General features: G+C 43.0%; 1 protein-coding gene and 1 long non-coding RNA gene across 3 annotated transcripts; one reads left to right on the plus strand and one right to left on the minus strand.

Moving 5' to 3' along the window:
- Positions 1-83: 83 nt before the first annotated feature.
- Positions 84-14,298, minus strand: pde6d (phosphodiesterase 6D, cGMP-specific, rod, delta). 2 transcript variants are annotated; one of them, XM_061780013.1, is made up of 5 exons: positions 14,039-14,298; positions 4,983-5,071; positions 4,790-4,915; positions 3,197-3,302; positions 84-1,849 (listed from the first exon to the last, which is right to left on the minus strand). In XM_061780013.1, exons 1-5 carry the CDS (start codon positions 14,086-14,088, stop codon positions 1,768-1,770), a joined length of 453 nt encoding a protein of 150 aa, XP_061635997.1. In that variant the 5' UTR covers positions 14,089-14,298; the 3' UTR covers positions 84-1,767. The 2 variants fall into 2 exon arrangements, with proteins under 2 accessions (XP_061635997.1, XP_061635998.1); XM_061780014.1 differs by having other exon boundaries at positions 4,983-5,078.
- LOC133481091 (uncharacterized) lies at positions 2,411-3,324 on the plus strand. Its single transcript, XR_009789453.1, has 4 exons — positions 2,411-2,488; positions 2,567-2,717; positions 2,944-3,093; positions 3,189-3,324. It is a non-coding gene; the product is annotated as an uncharacterized LOC133481091 (long non-coding RNA).
- Positions 14,299-14,325: the final 27 nt, after the last annotated feature.

The following is a 14,325-nucleotide window of genomic DNA, read 5'->3' on the forward strand; positions in this document are numbered from 1 at the left end:
TCAAGGCTAAATAGCTAATTATTTTAAAATGTATTGACTTGTGTTCACATATAAAATAACGAGCCAGTACACTCACGCACACGTATGACAACAACATGGATTTTAATCCACAAGTTCAGTCTTATTAAAACACAAGTCTATATTACACGGTTGAGTTAGCAGCTAACAAAAAATAAAAATGACAATATACAGAATGTACCGCAACAACACTATGGAACATGCCAGTCTGGTCCAGATGACAGGGGGAGCACAGCCAAGAATGTGTCGTCATGGCAACACCAAATCAAATCCACACCTGGCTGACAAAAAGGTCAGAAGACATTTGATTGGTCGAGGACGCGTCACACTTCAGAAGTCGCCTAAAATGTTTCGTTGTAGACATTTATATTCGTGGTCAGGGGCGGGTAAACGTTTGTGCTCCAGGTCCTCATTTGACACATGGGTCTTCTCATTCTTTGTTAGAGTGGGGGGCTGTACAGAAAAAAAAAAAATATATATATATATATATATATATATATATATATATATATATATATATATATATGCAGGAGGGGACAGATTCCAAAAGAAATCTGCAAAAAGATGAATGTGTGAATGCCAAGCCATGAATATACGGGGGTCTACTGTATAGGTAAAATAATTTATTTTAATAATAAAATAAAATTGCATTATCATATCGTAATTGTATTATTTATAACTTAGAAGTAATTAACCAATTAGCTAATTAAACATGTCTGGGCTAGGTCATCTGTAGATAATAAAATGCAAGTGCATGTAAAAGTTTTTAATATTAAGCTATAGTAGACCCCTGTTATTGAAAATCCGCAAATAATTGATGCTCATAACTGCAATAAAAACCTTTTTTTTCCCCAAACCTTTTTTGGGGGAAAAAAACATAAGTGGCGAATCATGGAGAAAAAAATAATGCAGATAAGGTGAGGGTTCCGCAAATAACGGAATAGAAGTTCCTCCAAAAATTCCACTCATGCCAAACCGCGAATATGCGGGACTCCACTCTTATTGATTCTTGAATTTTTATTATTTATTTTTAACTGAATTAAAATAAGTTGTACATTTCTTATTGAATAATTGGTTATGTAGATTTTACTTTGTTTCCCCCCATTTGATTAAAATTGAAAAAAATGAACTGCTTATTTTATTTTATTATTCACAATTAATAAATTCAATGAGAAATGAATTTTGAAAAAATGAATAAATACATTTAACTATACATTGAACTTCACATTGTCTGTTGAGATCGTTTTCAGGTCAGCTTTTTGTACTGCATGTTTGAAACAAAAACTTCAATCAAAAAAAATATACATTTTAATTCAACAATTTGAGAAAAAATGTTCCATCGAAGCAAACAATATGATTGCCCAGCCCTGACCTACATTGTCGTTTCCATACTGGGCCTCACAGAGACCACCAGAGGGAAACCGTGGACCTACTGACACGAGAAGAAGTCCCAGCAGCCGGCGTCTGCCATGGAATGTTCTACAGAAAGTCTCATGAGCTCTAAGAAGGTTTATTCGTGAAAAGGAAAGTAAGCGTAAAAACATTTTTGTTCCTGAGTCAATGCAACCAAACAGAAAGGTTCGTTCGTTTGTTTGTTAAAAGCACAGAAGGAGCGTCTGGCTGACTTGGGATCAGTGCTCGTGTATTTACAGTCACAAAGTGCCGGCGTCCGCGCCGCTGAGCACGTCACGTGGCCTTCTTTGTCGCCGGCGGGACGGGACGACGATAGCGCGGCGGCGGCGCGAGACGTCAGACGTAGAAGAGGCGTACTCGCGACGTGCTCACGTGCAGGTCGTCGTCGAAGAACTTGGTCTCGATGATCACGTTGCCGCTGGACCGCACAAACACAAAAAACAACAATGCAGGGATATCGCATGATGCATCAGTTTACCGAGCCAAGCGCCCCGCTATATTGCGGTTCATTGTTTCAGCCACAGATTTTAAGTGATCGCTTTTGATGGCATTTTCCGTTTTCAGACTCGTCGCAATTTAGCGTTGTGCAGCTGCTCTGCGCTCGACTGGAAGAGATGCAGCGTGATTAACCAACTTCCATATTGCCAGCCGTTTTAGAGTTCACACAATTTTGCCTTTCATGACAAACGTAACAAAAGAAAGACTCCACTCTCGTCTTACGCCAGAAAAAAAAGATTGTTTCCGTTCTTTAGTAATCGGCAGCAAAAACACCTATTTCTGGGCAAAACAAACTTTTGTGAAAAGAAAGAAGTAGAACAGTGACTTTGAAGCTAATAGTTTTCAGTCACATGCTATGTTTATACCATAAATATGAATTCTCGGTTAGAGTCAGGTCCCTAAACATAACAGCTTCCGACGTGTTGGCATTTCTCACGCTCATAGTGGACGTGACAAGCCACCTAATCTTGATCTTCTACTCAACAGCTGTGCTGATCTCAAATCCAAAGCGATGCAACGCTGCCATCTACAGGGATCTGTTCATCATTACAAAGCTGCAGTAAGTTTCACAGACAAGCTGGGCGCCTTGCACATCTCCCCGTTGACAAAGGTTCTTGAACAATGTATACGTCGGTAGCAGTCAACGCTTGGATTCCAATCGACGAGTATAGACGTCCACGGCAATGAATGAGCTACCGGCAAGAAGAAGAGGCTCAAGAAGGTCCCAGAGAAAATCAAACTGACAAAAAGTAGCAGTCGTTCTCACGGAACCGAGAACATTTATACCCGTGAGTATTGTTTTATGCTCGATTTGTATACATTGCTGCTCTGTGTGTGTTAAACTAGCTGTTGTTTGAACGTTTAGAATGACTGTGACGTCTATCCTAATTCCTGTAAGCCCATCGATAGAGTTTTGCATTTTATGTTAGTCTTAAGTGTGCATACTTTCCTTAGATGAAATATGCTTTGGTTGAACGATATGCTGTTGAAATATACTCTTTTTTTTTTTGTCAGCTTTACAGTAAACTTCAACTGGGAGTGACAAACTAACACCTTGAAGCAGGCACTGTTTGCATCCTAACTGGAGCGAGTCTTCTTTTCCTTTCCTCAAAGTGATGTTATACACAAGTCTCGCATTTCTTGGCAGCAGGAGAGTGAAAACAGGTACTAAGGAACCCCCTTTTTTTATTTTATTTGTATTAATTTCTTTTTTTTAGGTGGTCTCTGTAAATTGAAAATGTTCACCTTTGACATCGCAGGGACTTACGTTAAGACGTTAGCAGGCATCATCTGGGACTCGGGCGCCGCTTCGATCAGAGACTGCCACGTGTTGGTGGAGTTGGGGATGACGAAGCCAAACTCGAAGAACCACTCTGAAGACGCGCGCGTGCACACACACACACACAAACACACACAGTCAACATGCTGAGGACTGCGCATCGCCAGCGTCAAGAAAACGTTCTTGAATTCCTTCAAAGAGAACTCGCAGCTCACGTCCACCATCTTTAGCCTAATAGCGTCACTTCGAACTTACTGTCACGATATGAATATAAAAACAAATGTGATGGGTACAAATATTTTATACTTTTCTTTTTTTTAGTGTCTGTGTAGATTATCAATCATCCTGCTTACTACATTACAATTTTAAATGAACAGCTCACAGAAGATTTGATTTGCAGAAAACTGCACCGGACTCTCCATTATTTCCATCAACAATCCAGGCTAAACTTAGCTCCTCCCCGACATATCAAGATCTTCTTCCACAATACTTCCTTGACACCAATTACGAATTTCCTGTTAGCCAAGGCTCTGGTGCCATCTTGTGGTATTACCGAAAAAGCACAAAATGCACAAATATATCATTTTTTTTCATCAAATAGCTGAGGATCTGGTCCACAAAAAAAACGTGAACAGCAAATATGCGGGGGTTCACTGTACATTCTCGAAAAAAGTTGCCTTTCGTTGTAGGGAAAAAAAGCACTCTTTCTGTAATAATAAGCCTTTTGTTCTGAAAAAGACGTTTTTCATTTGGGAATGTCACATTGATGTGATCATACATTGCGATGCTATCAGAGCTTTTCATTGGCCCAAAGCTCAAGAAAGTAGGGAGGAGTCATTGTCTTATGTTTGTTTTATCGGAATGCCGATCCCTAAGTTGTCGCTGTCGCGCAAAATCCTCAGACCGCCAAAATCTCTACTTTTCGGGAAACAAACAACAAACAACAAAAAGACACCATCTTGCTTGACTAATTTATGACGCTTTCGCTGATTAAAATGTATAGGACACATCACCAGTACGAGTGATGCAATAAATAAAACAATGAGCTGACTAAGCAGTTTAACGGGCGGAAATGACTCTGCATGCACTGACCTTCGTGGCTGACCGTTTCCTTCCGCACTGGCAGCGATCAATTTTGAATTAAACAGGCTTACGCGAATGTATCTAACCCAACCTATTGTCCACTTGTTATTGTCTAAAAAACATCTTGAGGCGACACACTGCCGTACGCTTGCTGCAGAATAAAGGAATAATGGCGGAACTTTACAACAGACATTGAGCGTCCAAGACAGTTCATCAATTTGTTCTCGAGCTCTTTTCAACACTTTAAACTGGTTACTAATGCATAAAAACGACAGAGCACATTAGGACAGACTCGTGTTGATTTGTGAAAACAACATGAAATAAGCCATATTTGGATATCCGAGGTTTGTAGGGATGCACTTTTGAGGAGAAAAAAAAAAAGAAAAAAGGATAAGACATAATTTATGGTAAATTATTTTGTGGACACCAGTTTGAGACGCACTAATGTCAGGTGTGTGTGTTGTATTATCGCTGATGATAAATAAGGATGAAGATCACCTTCTAGACACTGTCCCTTGAAGAAAACCTTCTGCTCTAGACGGAACTTCTCTAGCTTCTCCGAGGACGAAAAGTTGAGCTCCCGGGAAACGGCTTTGCACTTGAGGATCTTTTTGGGTACGCGAGCTGGAGGAAGAGGAGTGGGTAACCTGGAGGACAGACGTGCACTTTTACACGCAGACAATGAACGCACCTTCGTGTTCCACGCCGGGAACGGAGAGATCCTCGGTACCCTGCCACAGAACTTTGCCCGTCTCGGCATCTCGGAGGTTCATCCAGTTTCTGACGTCTGGAAGTTAAGTGACAACGCAGATGCAAAAGTATTTGGACGCATACCAACTTGTGGACTAAAGAATTGCGACACATACAGGAAGTGAAGAGTTACGAACTTGCGATTGGAATAAAAATATCGGGACACACAGGAAAGAATGTGTGGACAAAACAAAAGTACAGCGGACCCTCGATAGAACAGACGAAAGGGGGCGGGGGGTTCGTCCGATATAGCCGATTGTCCGTTATATTGAAGCACTTTTTTTTTTGTTGCTGAGGCCATATCAATCCATATTACTGTACAGTACAAAATTATTGTTTTGTAGGTTTTTTTCATGGCCTAAAACACCCAGTACAGTACAAAGTTGTCAATAAATGTTTGAAAGTTCCACTTTTTATCCAAACTTAGCACACCGGTGTGCTTGGTCATGGTGACGTACAGTACTCATTATAGGAAAATCGCTTTCATGAGCCACAAGGAATTAGTGTGCTCCCTAGTTCCAAATGCGTTGCCAAAGGCGAACGCCTTGGCAAAAACAACCGTTAAATGTACCAAAAATAACATGCTCCAGACTCCAAAGACTTTTGTTTTGTACTCCTCAGAAGTAACGCTGCAGCCATGCTGCTCTCCCGCTGCTCTATTTCTGTCCTGTAGGTGGCGCCAGTGTGCATCACAAAAGTGGGTGCGCTAACTGCCAAGCTAGGCAGGCTTTTTTTTTTTTTTCCCCCTTCACCAAAATGTAAGGTCTGGCTCAATTTGTGCTTGGCACGTGAAGACAAAGGACAGGCCAAAGTGCAATCTAAATGTTTCTCAAATCATTTGTGCACGCTCATTCAAAGTGACACAAACATCATCGCAAGACGGCGTGGCGAGGACTGCCACTGACGCCTGCTTTGTATGGACCGCGGCAGTCAAGACCAGATGGCCGGACGACAGCGAGCAACCACACACTGGCTTTACTCGGCATTCATCACTTCATCTCTGTGAGAAGAGGAACATGGGAGACGCTGTCCTCATCTGTTTGTGGGATGCTGTGCCGCCGTGTGAAAGCACGCAGACACGAAAATGTCCTGCTTTGCTTGGCTCTGTGTGAAAGGCACAAGCGGCTACCTTTCGGGTCTACTTATACGGCTCTGATTTGCCAATTTTCGTGAAGAGGGTTTACACCACATGCTGACCTCATCTCATCTGTTTGCGGAAGACACAGGAGCAAAATGGCCACAGTCTCTGATGCGCCAGTTTTCCGGAAACTCCTTGAAATTGTCCAAGAGTGTCCAGTCGGGCGTCCTGTCACCTTCAGACAGCACTTAGTGTCACGCACACGCATCTGCGAGGCCCTTCAGGACCCTCAGCACCACCGTCGGCTGTCCACTCGCTCTCAAGACAAACTGTTCCAGAAACATCCGTCTGGGTCCGCTGGGGCTGACAGACGCACAAAAGTATCTGATTGGCTGCTACTAGCGCTGGGCAGTTCCTAGATTGTATTGAGGAATTCCCCGGGGTTATGTTATTATATGATGATCATAATGTTTTTTTGTTTGTGTGGCTTGCTTAGTTAAAAAGTGTGCCCGCCAATGTGCACTGCTCCCACTCCACAGTGGAGCTCGTTTACAAAAGCACAATCAGTGTTGCCAACTGAGACGTTCAGTCGCTATATTTAGCAGAATTCTCTATTTTGTTGTGTCTTTAATTCCCACTAAGAAACAAACAACATGAGCATTATGTTTACATGGTTTAAGGATCCTATTAAAATAGGGACAAAAGTGGGAAAAGGGGAAAAAAAGGATTATTTTTTTGAAAGGCACCTTTGGTTTGTGTCTCATCGCACCTGACTGGCCTGCGGGGCATCAAACATGGCCCCGCCCCTTCCCTCATTAAAGTGCGCCGACTCGCAAGGTTCTCGTAATCCGCTCAAGGGCTGCTAAAGCCGACCTCCCGCATCAAAGCCACCGTGCCGCGCACTCACACACACGGACGCCACCGCCACAGCGGGCAAAAAGTGGGCAACTCCGAGCCTTGATGAGGATGGGGATGCGGATGATGATGATGATGATGATGATGATGTCTTCAACAACGGCTGCTCACTGGGGGCTCGTTAGCAAGCACAAATACACGCTCTGGGGAGGCGACCGTGTCGGTGTGATGTCGGGACGCAAACATGAGAGCGAAGCTCTGAGGACAAAAGGAGAACACTTTCCATTTTCCAAAGCGGCCATGGGAGAAACTGGAAGTGTTGTTGAGGGCCGCGCCAACGCGCCAACCAACGTTCAATTGGATTGTTTTCATAAGCTGCTACTTGTGTAGAGCTATGTTGTTACAATTAGGAAAGACAATTCTTCAAATTAGCAGCATTCTTTCAAACGACGCGTACAGTAATCGCTCGTTAGGTTCCGGACCACCCCCCGCAATAGGTGAAATCTGGCAAGTAGTCACCGCACATTTGGGGGATTATTTATACGTATTTTAAAGCTGTATGAACCTTATTAATCTTGCCCACACTCCTATTAAGCATTAACAGTAATGCACAGTAGTACTGTACACTATGTACATTTGATTTCTTGTAATGTGTGGCTGAATGACTTTTTCTTTTTTCGAAAAGTTGTACTGTTTTAGGCTAAGCTTTATTTTGCATCGTTGGCGAGCATGAAGCGAAGTGGACTTTCATGAGGCAAAGCTACGCGGTTGTTTTTATTGCGTAACTCTCTCTGTTCTACGTTGAGTTTGAGCGTAAACCTCAGCTGGGTGTGGCCACTGAACAGCTGGAAGCCTCTTTTCGGATGAATGGTTGAAAATCTGCCAAATGTTAGCATGTCCTCATTGCACTTTCGCTGCATTTTTTTCCAAATCAAATCATCTGTTCATACATTTTTAAGGGTCACATTGCAAGCTGATATTTAAGTCTTTTGGGATCATAGTGTGGGGTATAGCTATTAAAATAGGTCATTGTAAACCTTTTCAGGAGGCCTTTACTACTTCCAGCCACGGCGACGATTCAGTGTAAATGTGATCGAATGTTCCTGCAGGCGTTAAATCTTGTTCCGCTGCCAAATCATGGATTTAAGTATTACCTCACTGCATCCCGAGCTCGACCTCGCCAACACGCACACTTAAACTGATCCAGACTCAGCCGCTGTGCTTGTCGGACCGCAGGAAGCGATCGTGACTTTCTTGAGTTCGGGTTCACACGAGGATTCGGCCCAATCCATAAACGGCTCTCACGCGACATGACATTGGACGGGGAATTTTTGGCACCTTAACAGTGGCGGGACAGCTCCTTGACATGCTTGACAGATCACCAATGCGCATAGAAGTCTATCGATTAATCATTGAGACCTTGTTCAACTTCAAATTGTCCAAATCCTTCCCATTTCAGCCTCTCAATTGCACATGGTCGCTGATTTCTGTAGTTGTGCATGAAAGCGGATGTATTATCTGTGAAAACACATTTAAAACACATTTGCAAACAGGCGGAACGGTGGACGACTGGTTAGAGCGTCTGCCTCACAGTTCTGAGGACCCGGGGTTCATGTTCTCCGCGTGCCTGCGTGGCTTTTCTCCGGGCGCTCCGGTTTCCTCCCACATCCCCAAAACATGCATGCTAGGTTAATTGACAACTCTAAATTGCTCGTAGGTGTGAATGTGAGTGCGAATGGTTGTTTGTTTATGTGTGCCCTGCGATTGGCTGGCGACCAGTTCAGGGTGTGCCCCACCTCCTGCCAGATGATGGCTGGGATAGGCTCCAGCACGCCCGCGACCCGCGTGAGGAGAAGCGGCTCCGAAAATGGATGGATGGATGGACATTTGCAAACATCTGCTTTTACTTTGGAAGAGAATCATCAACATTTTCTGACCGATGTTACCAAGCAAACCAGGAACGGAATTTTCTACACTGTCATTTTGGGATAATGTCTTGTTTTTGAATAAAGGGATGGACATTTTAAAAAAATGTTTTTCATCCAATTTATGGATTCATACAAAAATATATTGACAGATGAATCCAATTTTTTCCAGCCCTCTGCGGAATACCCAAAAATGCGGGCATTTGGGGAACGTAAAAAAACGGCTGAACGGTTTCAAGTTGGGAAATGTTTCGAATGGGTTGCAAAATGTGGAAGCGGTAGAAGCAAGGACACCAGCATTCACGCAATTCTTGGACTATCACACTTTTAGCCAAGGGGAGATGAGGGTGTTTGAACACCCACGTTTTAGCGGTGAAAGGGTTCAACCTACGCTTTTCCAGAAGGGCGTCACTCCGAACAGTGACGTGGGTGTTTTAAACCCCATTTTACCAGGTGAAAGAGCTCAACACCCACACTTTTCCCACTGTTATCACACAATGAGCAACGAGCTTGCGTGACTTTTCGGCGAGTATTCGGGCACAGAATACCAGAATACTTGATTTTTGATACCGTTCGAGCGGTGATGCTACGAGTGGCACGCGGGCTCCCTCTAGTGGCACGCCAATGAATCACTGCCCGAGTTCAGTTGTATTTCACTTTTAAGTGCTGTACATTTGCATTTCGTCTTTAAGAAATGTTTGCTTTTAAACTTTTATTTTTTCCGTGTATGTGTACTACATTTGAACTTGGTTAGTATTTCCTCAAATGTTTGTGCTTAGTACATTTGGATTTTATTCACGTAAATAAATTTTTTTTTTCTAATATTTGGACTTTATTCTCATAAATTAATACATTTCATAAAAACAATGTTTTTCATGTAGTACAACAACTTTATTTGTTCAATTCATTTTTTTTCTTGTCATACAAAGTTTTGATATTTCATCTCAAGTCTCAGATCATTTTTAATTTTTTATTTTTTCTTCTAATACTTCGCCTTTAATCCCGCAAATCTTGTTTTTCGCATAATATCATAATTTTTTTCCCCCCTCATAATCTAATATAAGGCTTGTGTAATTTGAAAATTTCACAAAATTTGGCCATTATTCTTGGAAAATTACATCTTTTTTTCTTGTAATGTTACAACTTTAGCAATAAAAGTTGTCTTGTTTTTGATAACTATGTAGGCCTACTACCTCCGAGCTACAGCTACCTCCGAGCTACAGCTAACGCGGCGGCTAAATACGATGCCGAGCTAAATGCGGAGCAAACGTTCGCTTGGCGTTCCCGGCCCAAGCAGCATAAGTCACTACTCATCGCCTCCGTGGCAGCAAATAAACTACACGTGCGGCAAGTATCGTTATCACCAAAGGAGGACGAGAAGAACGAACAGGGGGAAGACAAAGAAGCCATGCTAACTGCAAAGCTATTGTGGCATGAAGTCAACGTAAGTGATTGGGTGGTACAGCACACTTGTCACGAAAGGTCTGGCTGGAACCGCGTTATAGCAGAGATTAGCCAACCTTGACGAGCAAAATAGCAAATTAGTACGCGTTTATAGAGGAAAATACTGTAATACACGATAACGCTTGGTTACCAGAAACCGCAAATGAATTGGTATGTCACCGCTAGCTCACGAGATATGATTATGTTGCGCGACTGAACAGTATGCACAATTAATTTTATACTATTACATAATATACTGCAATAACTGTCCCAGAGTAATGTTATTGACATCATTTTAAAAATATGGACATTCAGACAAATTGTTGTGGAAGTGAATTTCTATCAGTCGGCAGCTCTGCAGTCGCAGCCATGAATGCAAGTTGACTAATAATTGCCATAGTCACCTTTTCGGTTTTTGATTTGGGCCAAGAATTTTGGTTTGGGTGCATCGCTCGGACCAGAACACATAATGTGCCGGCCTCAACGCGAACCTCAACAGTCACCGCTACCAATAACCACCACCATTTCCAAAACAAATCGCATGCATATTGATTTTGGGAAATTCCCCAGGGCTGAGCATCACACCGTCAGAAAAAGTCACACAATGGAGTGCGTGGAAATTATAAATACCTTGGGACCATTTTGGACCATAAGCTAAACTTTGTGTCAAACTGGGAAGCTTTGTACAAGGAGGGTAACCGACATTTACGCGAGAAAACCCTCCTCTTTTCACATTGATGCATTGCTAACCATGTTCTACCGCCGTTACATTGAATCGGTTATATCCTATAGCCTGGTGTTTTGGTTGAGCAGCCTTACCCAACCATTCAAAATACAAACTCCCACAACCAAATTGTGAGGTGGGCCTAGCAGACTGATGGGAGTCACAGCTGAACCTATTTTGTTACAACCCCAATTCCAATGAAGTTGGGACGTTGCGTTAAACATAAATAAAAACACAATACAAAGATTTGCAAATCATGTTCAACCCATATTTGATTGAATACACTACAAAGACATGATATTAATGTTCAAACTGATCAACTTGATTGTTTTTAGCAAATAATCATTAATTTAGAATTTGACGGCTGCAACACGTTCCCAAAAAGCTGGGACAGTGTCATGTTTACCACTGTGTTACATCACCTTTTCTTTTAACAGCATTAAATAAACTGAGGACACTAATTGTTGAAGCTTTGTAGGTGGAATTCTTTCCCATTCTTGCTCGATGTACAGCTTCTGCTGTTCAACAGTCTGGGGTCTCCGTTGTCGTATTTTACGCTCCATAATGCGCCACACATTTTCAATGGGGACGGGTCTGGACTGCAGGCAGGCCAGTCTAACACCCGCACTCTTTTACTACCAAGCCACGCTGTTGTAACACGTGCACAATGTGGTTTGGCATTGTCTTGCTGAAATAAGCAGGGGTGTCCGTGAAAAAGACGTCGCTTGGATGGCAGCATATGTTTCTCCAAAACCTGTATGTACCTTTCAGCATTAATGGTGTCTTACCCATGCCATTGGCACTAACACAGCCCCATACCATCACAGATGGCGGGTTTTGAACTTTGCGTGCATAACAGTCCGGATGGTTCTTTTCCTCTTCTGCCCGGAGGACACGACGTCCACAGTTTCCAAAAACAATTTGAAACTTGGACTCGTCGGACCACAGAAAACTTTTCCACTTTGCATCGGTCCATCTTAGATGAGCTCTGGCCCAGAGAAGCTGGCGGCGTTTCTGGGTGTTGTTGATAAATGGCTTTTGCTTTGCATAGTAGAGTTTCAAGTTGCACTTACGGATGTAGCGCCGAACTGTATTTATTGACATTGGTTTTCTGAAGTGTCCCTGAGCCCACGCGGTGATATCCTTTACACGTTGATGTCGCTTTTTGATGCCGTGCCGCCTGAGGGATCGAAGGTCACGGGCATTCGATGTCGGTTTTCGGCCTTGCCGCTTACGTGCAGTGATTTCTCCAGATTCTCTGAACCTTTTGATGATATTATGGACCGTAGATGATGAAATCCCTCAATTCCTTGCAATTGTACGTTGTCCTTAAACTGTTGGACTATTTTCTCCCGCACTTGTTCACAAAGAGGTGAACCTCACCCCATCTTTGCTTGTGAATGACTGAGCACTTCAGGGAAGAAATCATGGCACCCACCTGTTCCCAATGAGCCTGTTCACCTGTGGGCTGTTCCAAACACGTGTTTGATGAGCATTCCTCAACTTTCTCAGCCTTTTTTGCCAACTGTCCCAGCTTTTTTGGAATGTGTTACAGCCATCAAATTCTAAGTTCATGATTTTCTAAAAACAATCAAGTTGATCAGTTTGAACATGAAATATCGTCTTTGTACTGTATTAAATTAAATATAGGTTGAACATGATTTGCAAATCATCGTATTCTGTTTTTATTTATGTTTAACACGTCCCAACTTCATTGGAATTGGGGTTGTAGAGGTTTTATTTTACAAGCAGATAGACAGCCTAGTTGGGTCCATCCTAGGGCCCACCCACTAAACGAAGAAATCCAACTTCGTCCCTCGGGCAGCAGGTACAAAATGGCGGTTTGTAACACCAAAAGAACCATCCATCCATTTTCTCCTCACTAGGGTCGCAGGGGTGCTGGAGCCTGGAGGAGGTGGGGCACACCCTGAACTGGTTGCCAGCCAATCGCTGGGCACATACAAACAAACAAGCATTCACACTCAAATTAACACCTACGGGCAATTTAGAGTCTCCAATTAATGCATGTTTTTGGGATGTGGGAGGAAATCAGAGTGCCCGGAGAAAAGCCACCCAGGCACAGGGAGAACATGCAAACTCCACACGGGTGGGGCCGGGGATTGAACCCCCGTCCTCAGAACTGTGAGGCAGACGCTCTAACCAGTCTAACCACCGTGCTGCCCCAAAAGACCACCACTAGGGATGGACCAATAATTGCTCTTTTTTTTTTTTTTTTAAATAAATCTGATGGCTCTCGCCCGAAGATAGCTGGGATATGCGCCAGCACGCCTGCAACCCTAGTGAGAATAAGCGGTAAAAGAAAATGGATGGATGGATGGATGGATGGATGGATAAATCTGACAGCCGATAAGAGGTCAATTGAAAACTGGGTATACTTCAGGGAACTATTAGTTATTGACATTTTCTGTGACCTTTCTAAAAGATGCTGTTGACCTTTGGCACTTTTGTTTTTGTTTGAACTTAAAAATAAGTGAAAGATTAACATTTCAGCCATATTGAAATTTTGTAAAACTTTATTGTCCAAAACCTTCAGGAGCAATTTATTTGTAGCTGAGCCCGGGAGCTCCCTGCACTTTTTGTCGTTCCGTGAAAAGAAAGCCAGAAGACAAACAGATAGATAACCGTTTTATCTTTGTTTTTTTGTTTTTGTTGTTTTGAATCTGAAGCACTGTTGTCAACAGTTATGTCGCCGTCCCTTCATTCGTGCTATAAACGATGTCAGTGTATGCCTGACAACCAAATCTAACCTCGGCTACAAATAAAGTTACCAACAATAACCACACCGTCAGAAATCATCATCATCACTATCATCACTTAGCTCTGTAGCTTAGCCGCTTTAGAATCGTCGCTAGCTGGCCAGTTAGCTTACGGCTAATCAAATGCGAGGCGTACATTTCACCGCTGGACACACGCACACACTTAATGTCGTCTAGCAAAAGCAAAAAGGATACAGTTTGAAACCCTTCAAAATCTCCTTGGCCCTGTCTTCGTCTGAAGACATGTCTCCGCTGCAAGCTCTCTCTCTCTCTCTCTCTCGAGGAAGGAAAGCCCAGATCAGCACGGTGCTGCTGTTTAAGTTAGCCACTCGCCTGCTAGCTGACCTGGAAATAATCTCCCGAAAAAGACCGTCGGACTTTTCGATGCGGTTTGGACTTAAGCGTGTGCGCGCGCTGCCGCAGGCTAAAAACCCTGAGCCGATAATGCAATCAGCTAAATATAGCGGACGCGCATGACTGAC

The sequence above is a fragment of the Phyllopteryx taeniolatus genome, chromosome 7 (genome assembly GCF_024500385.1).
Source record: "Phyllopteryx taeniolatus isolate TA_2022b chromosome 7, UOR_Ptae_1.2, whole genome shotgun sequence".
NCBI classification, from domain to species: domain Eukaryota; kingdom Metazoa; phylum Chordata; class Actinopteri; order Syngnathiformes; family Syngnathidae; genus Phyllopteryx; species Phyllopteryx taeniolatus.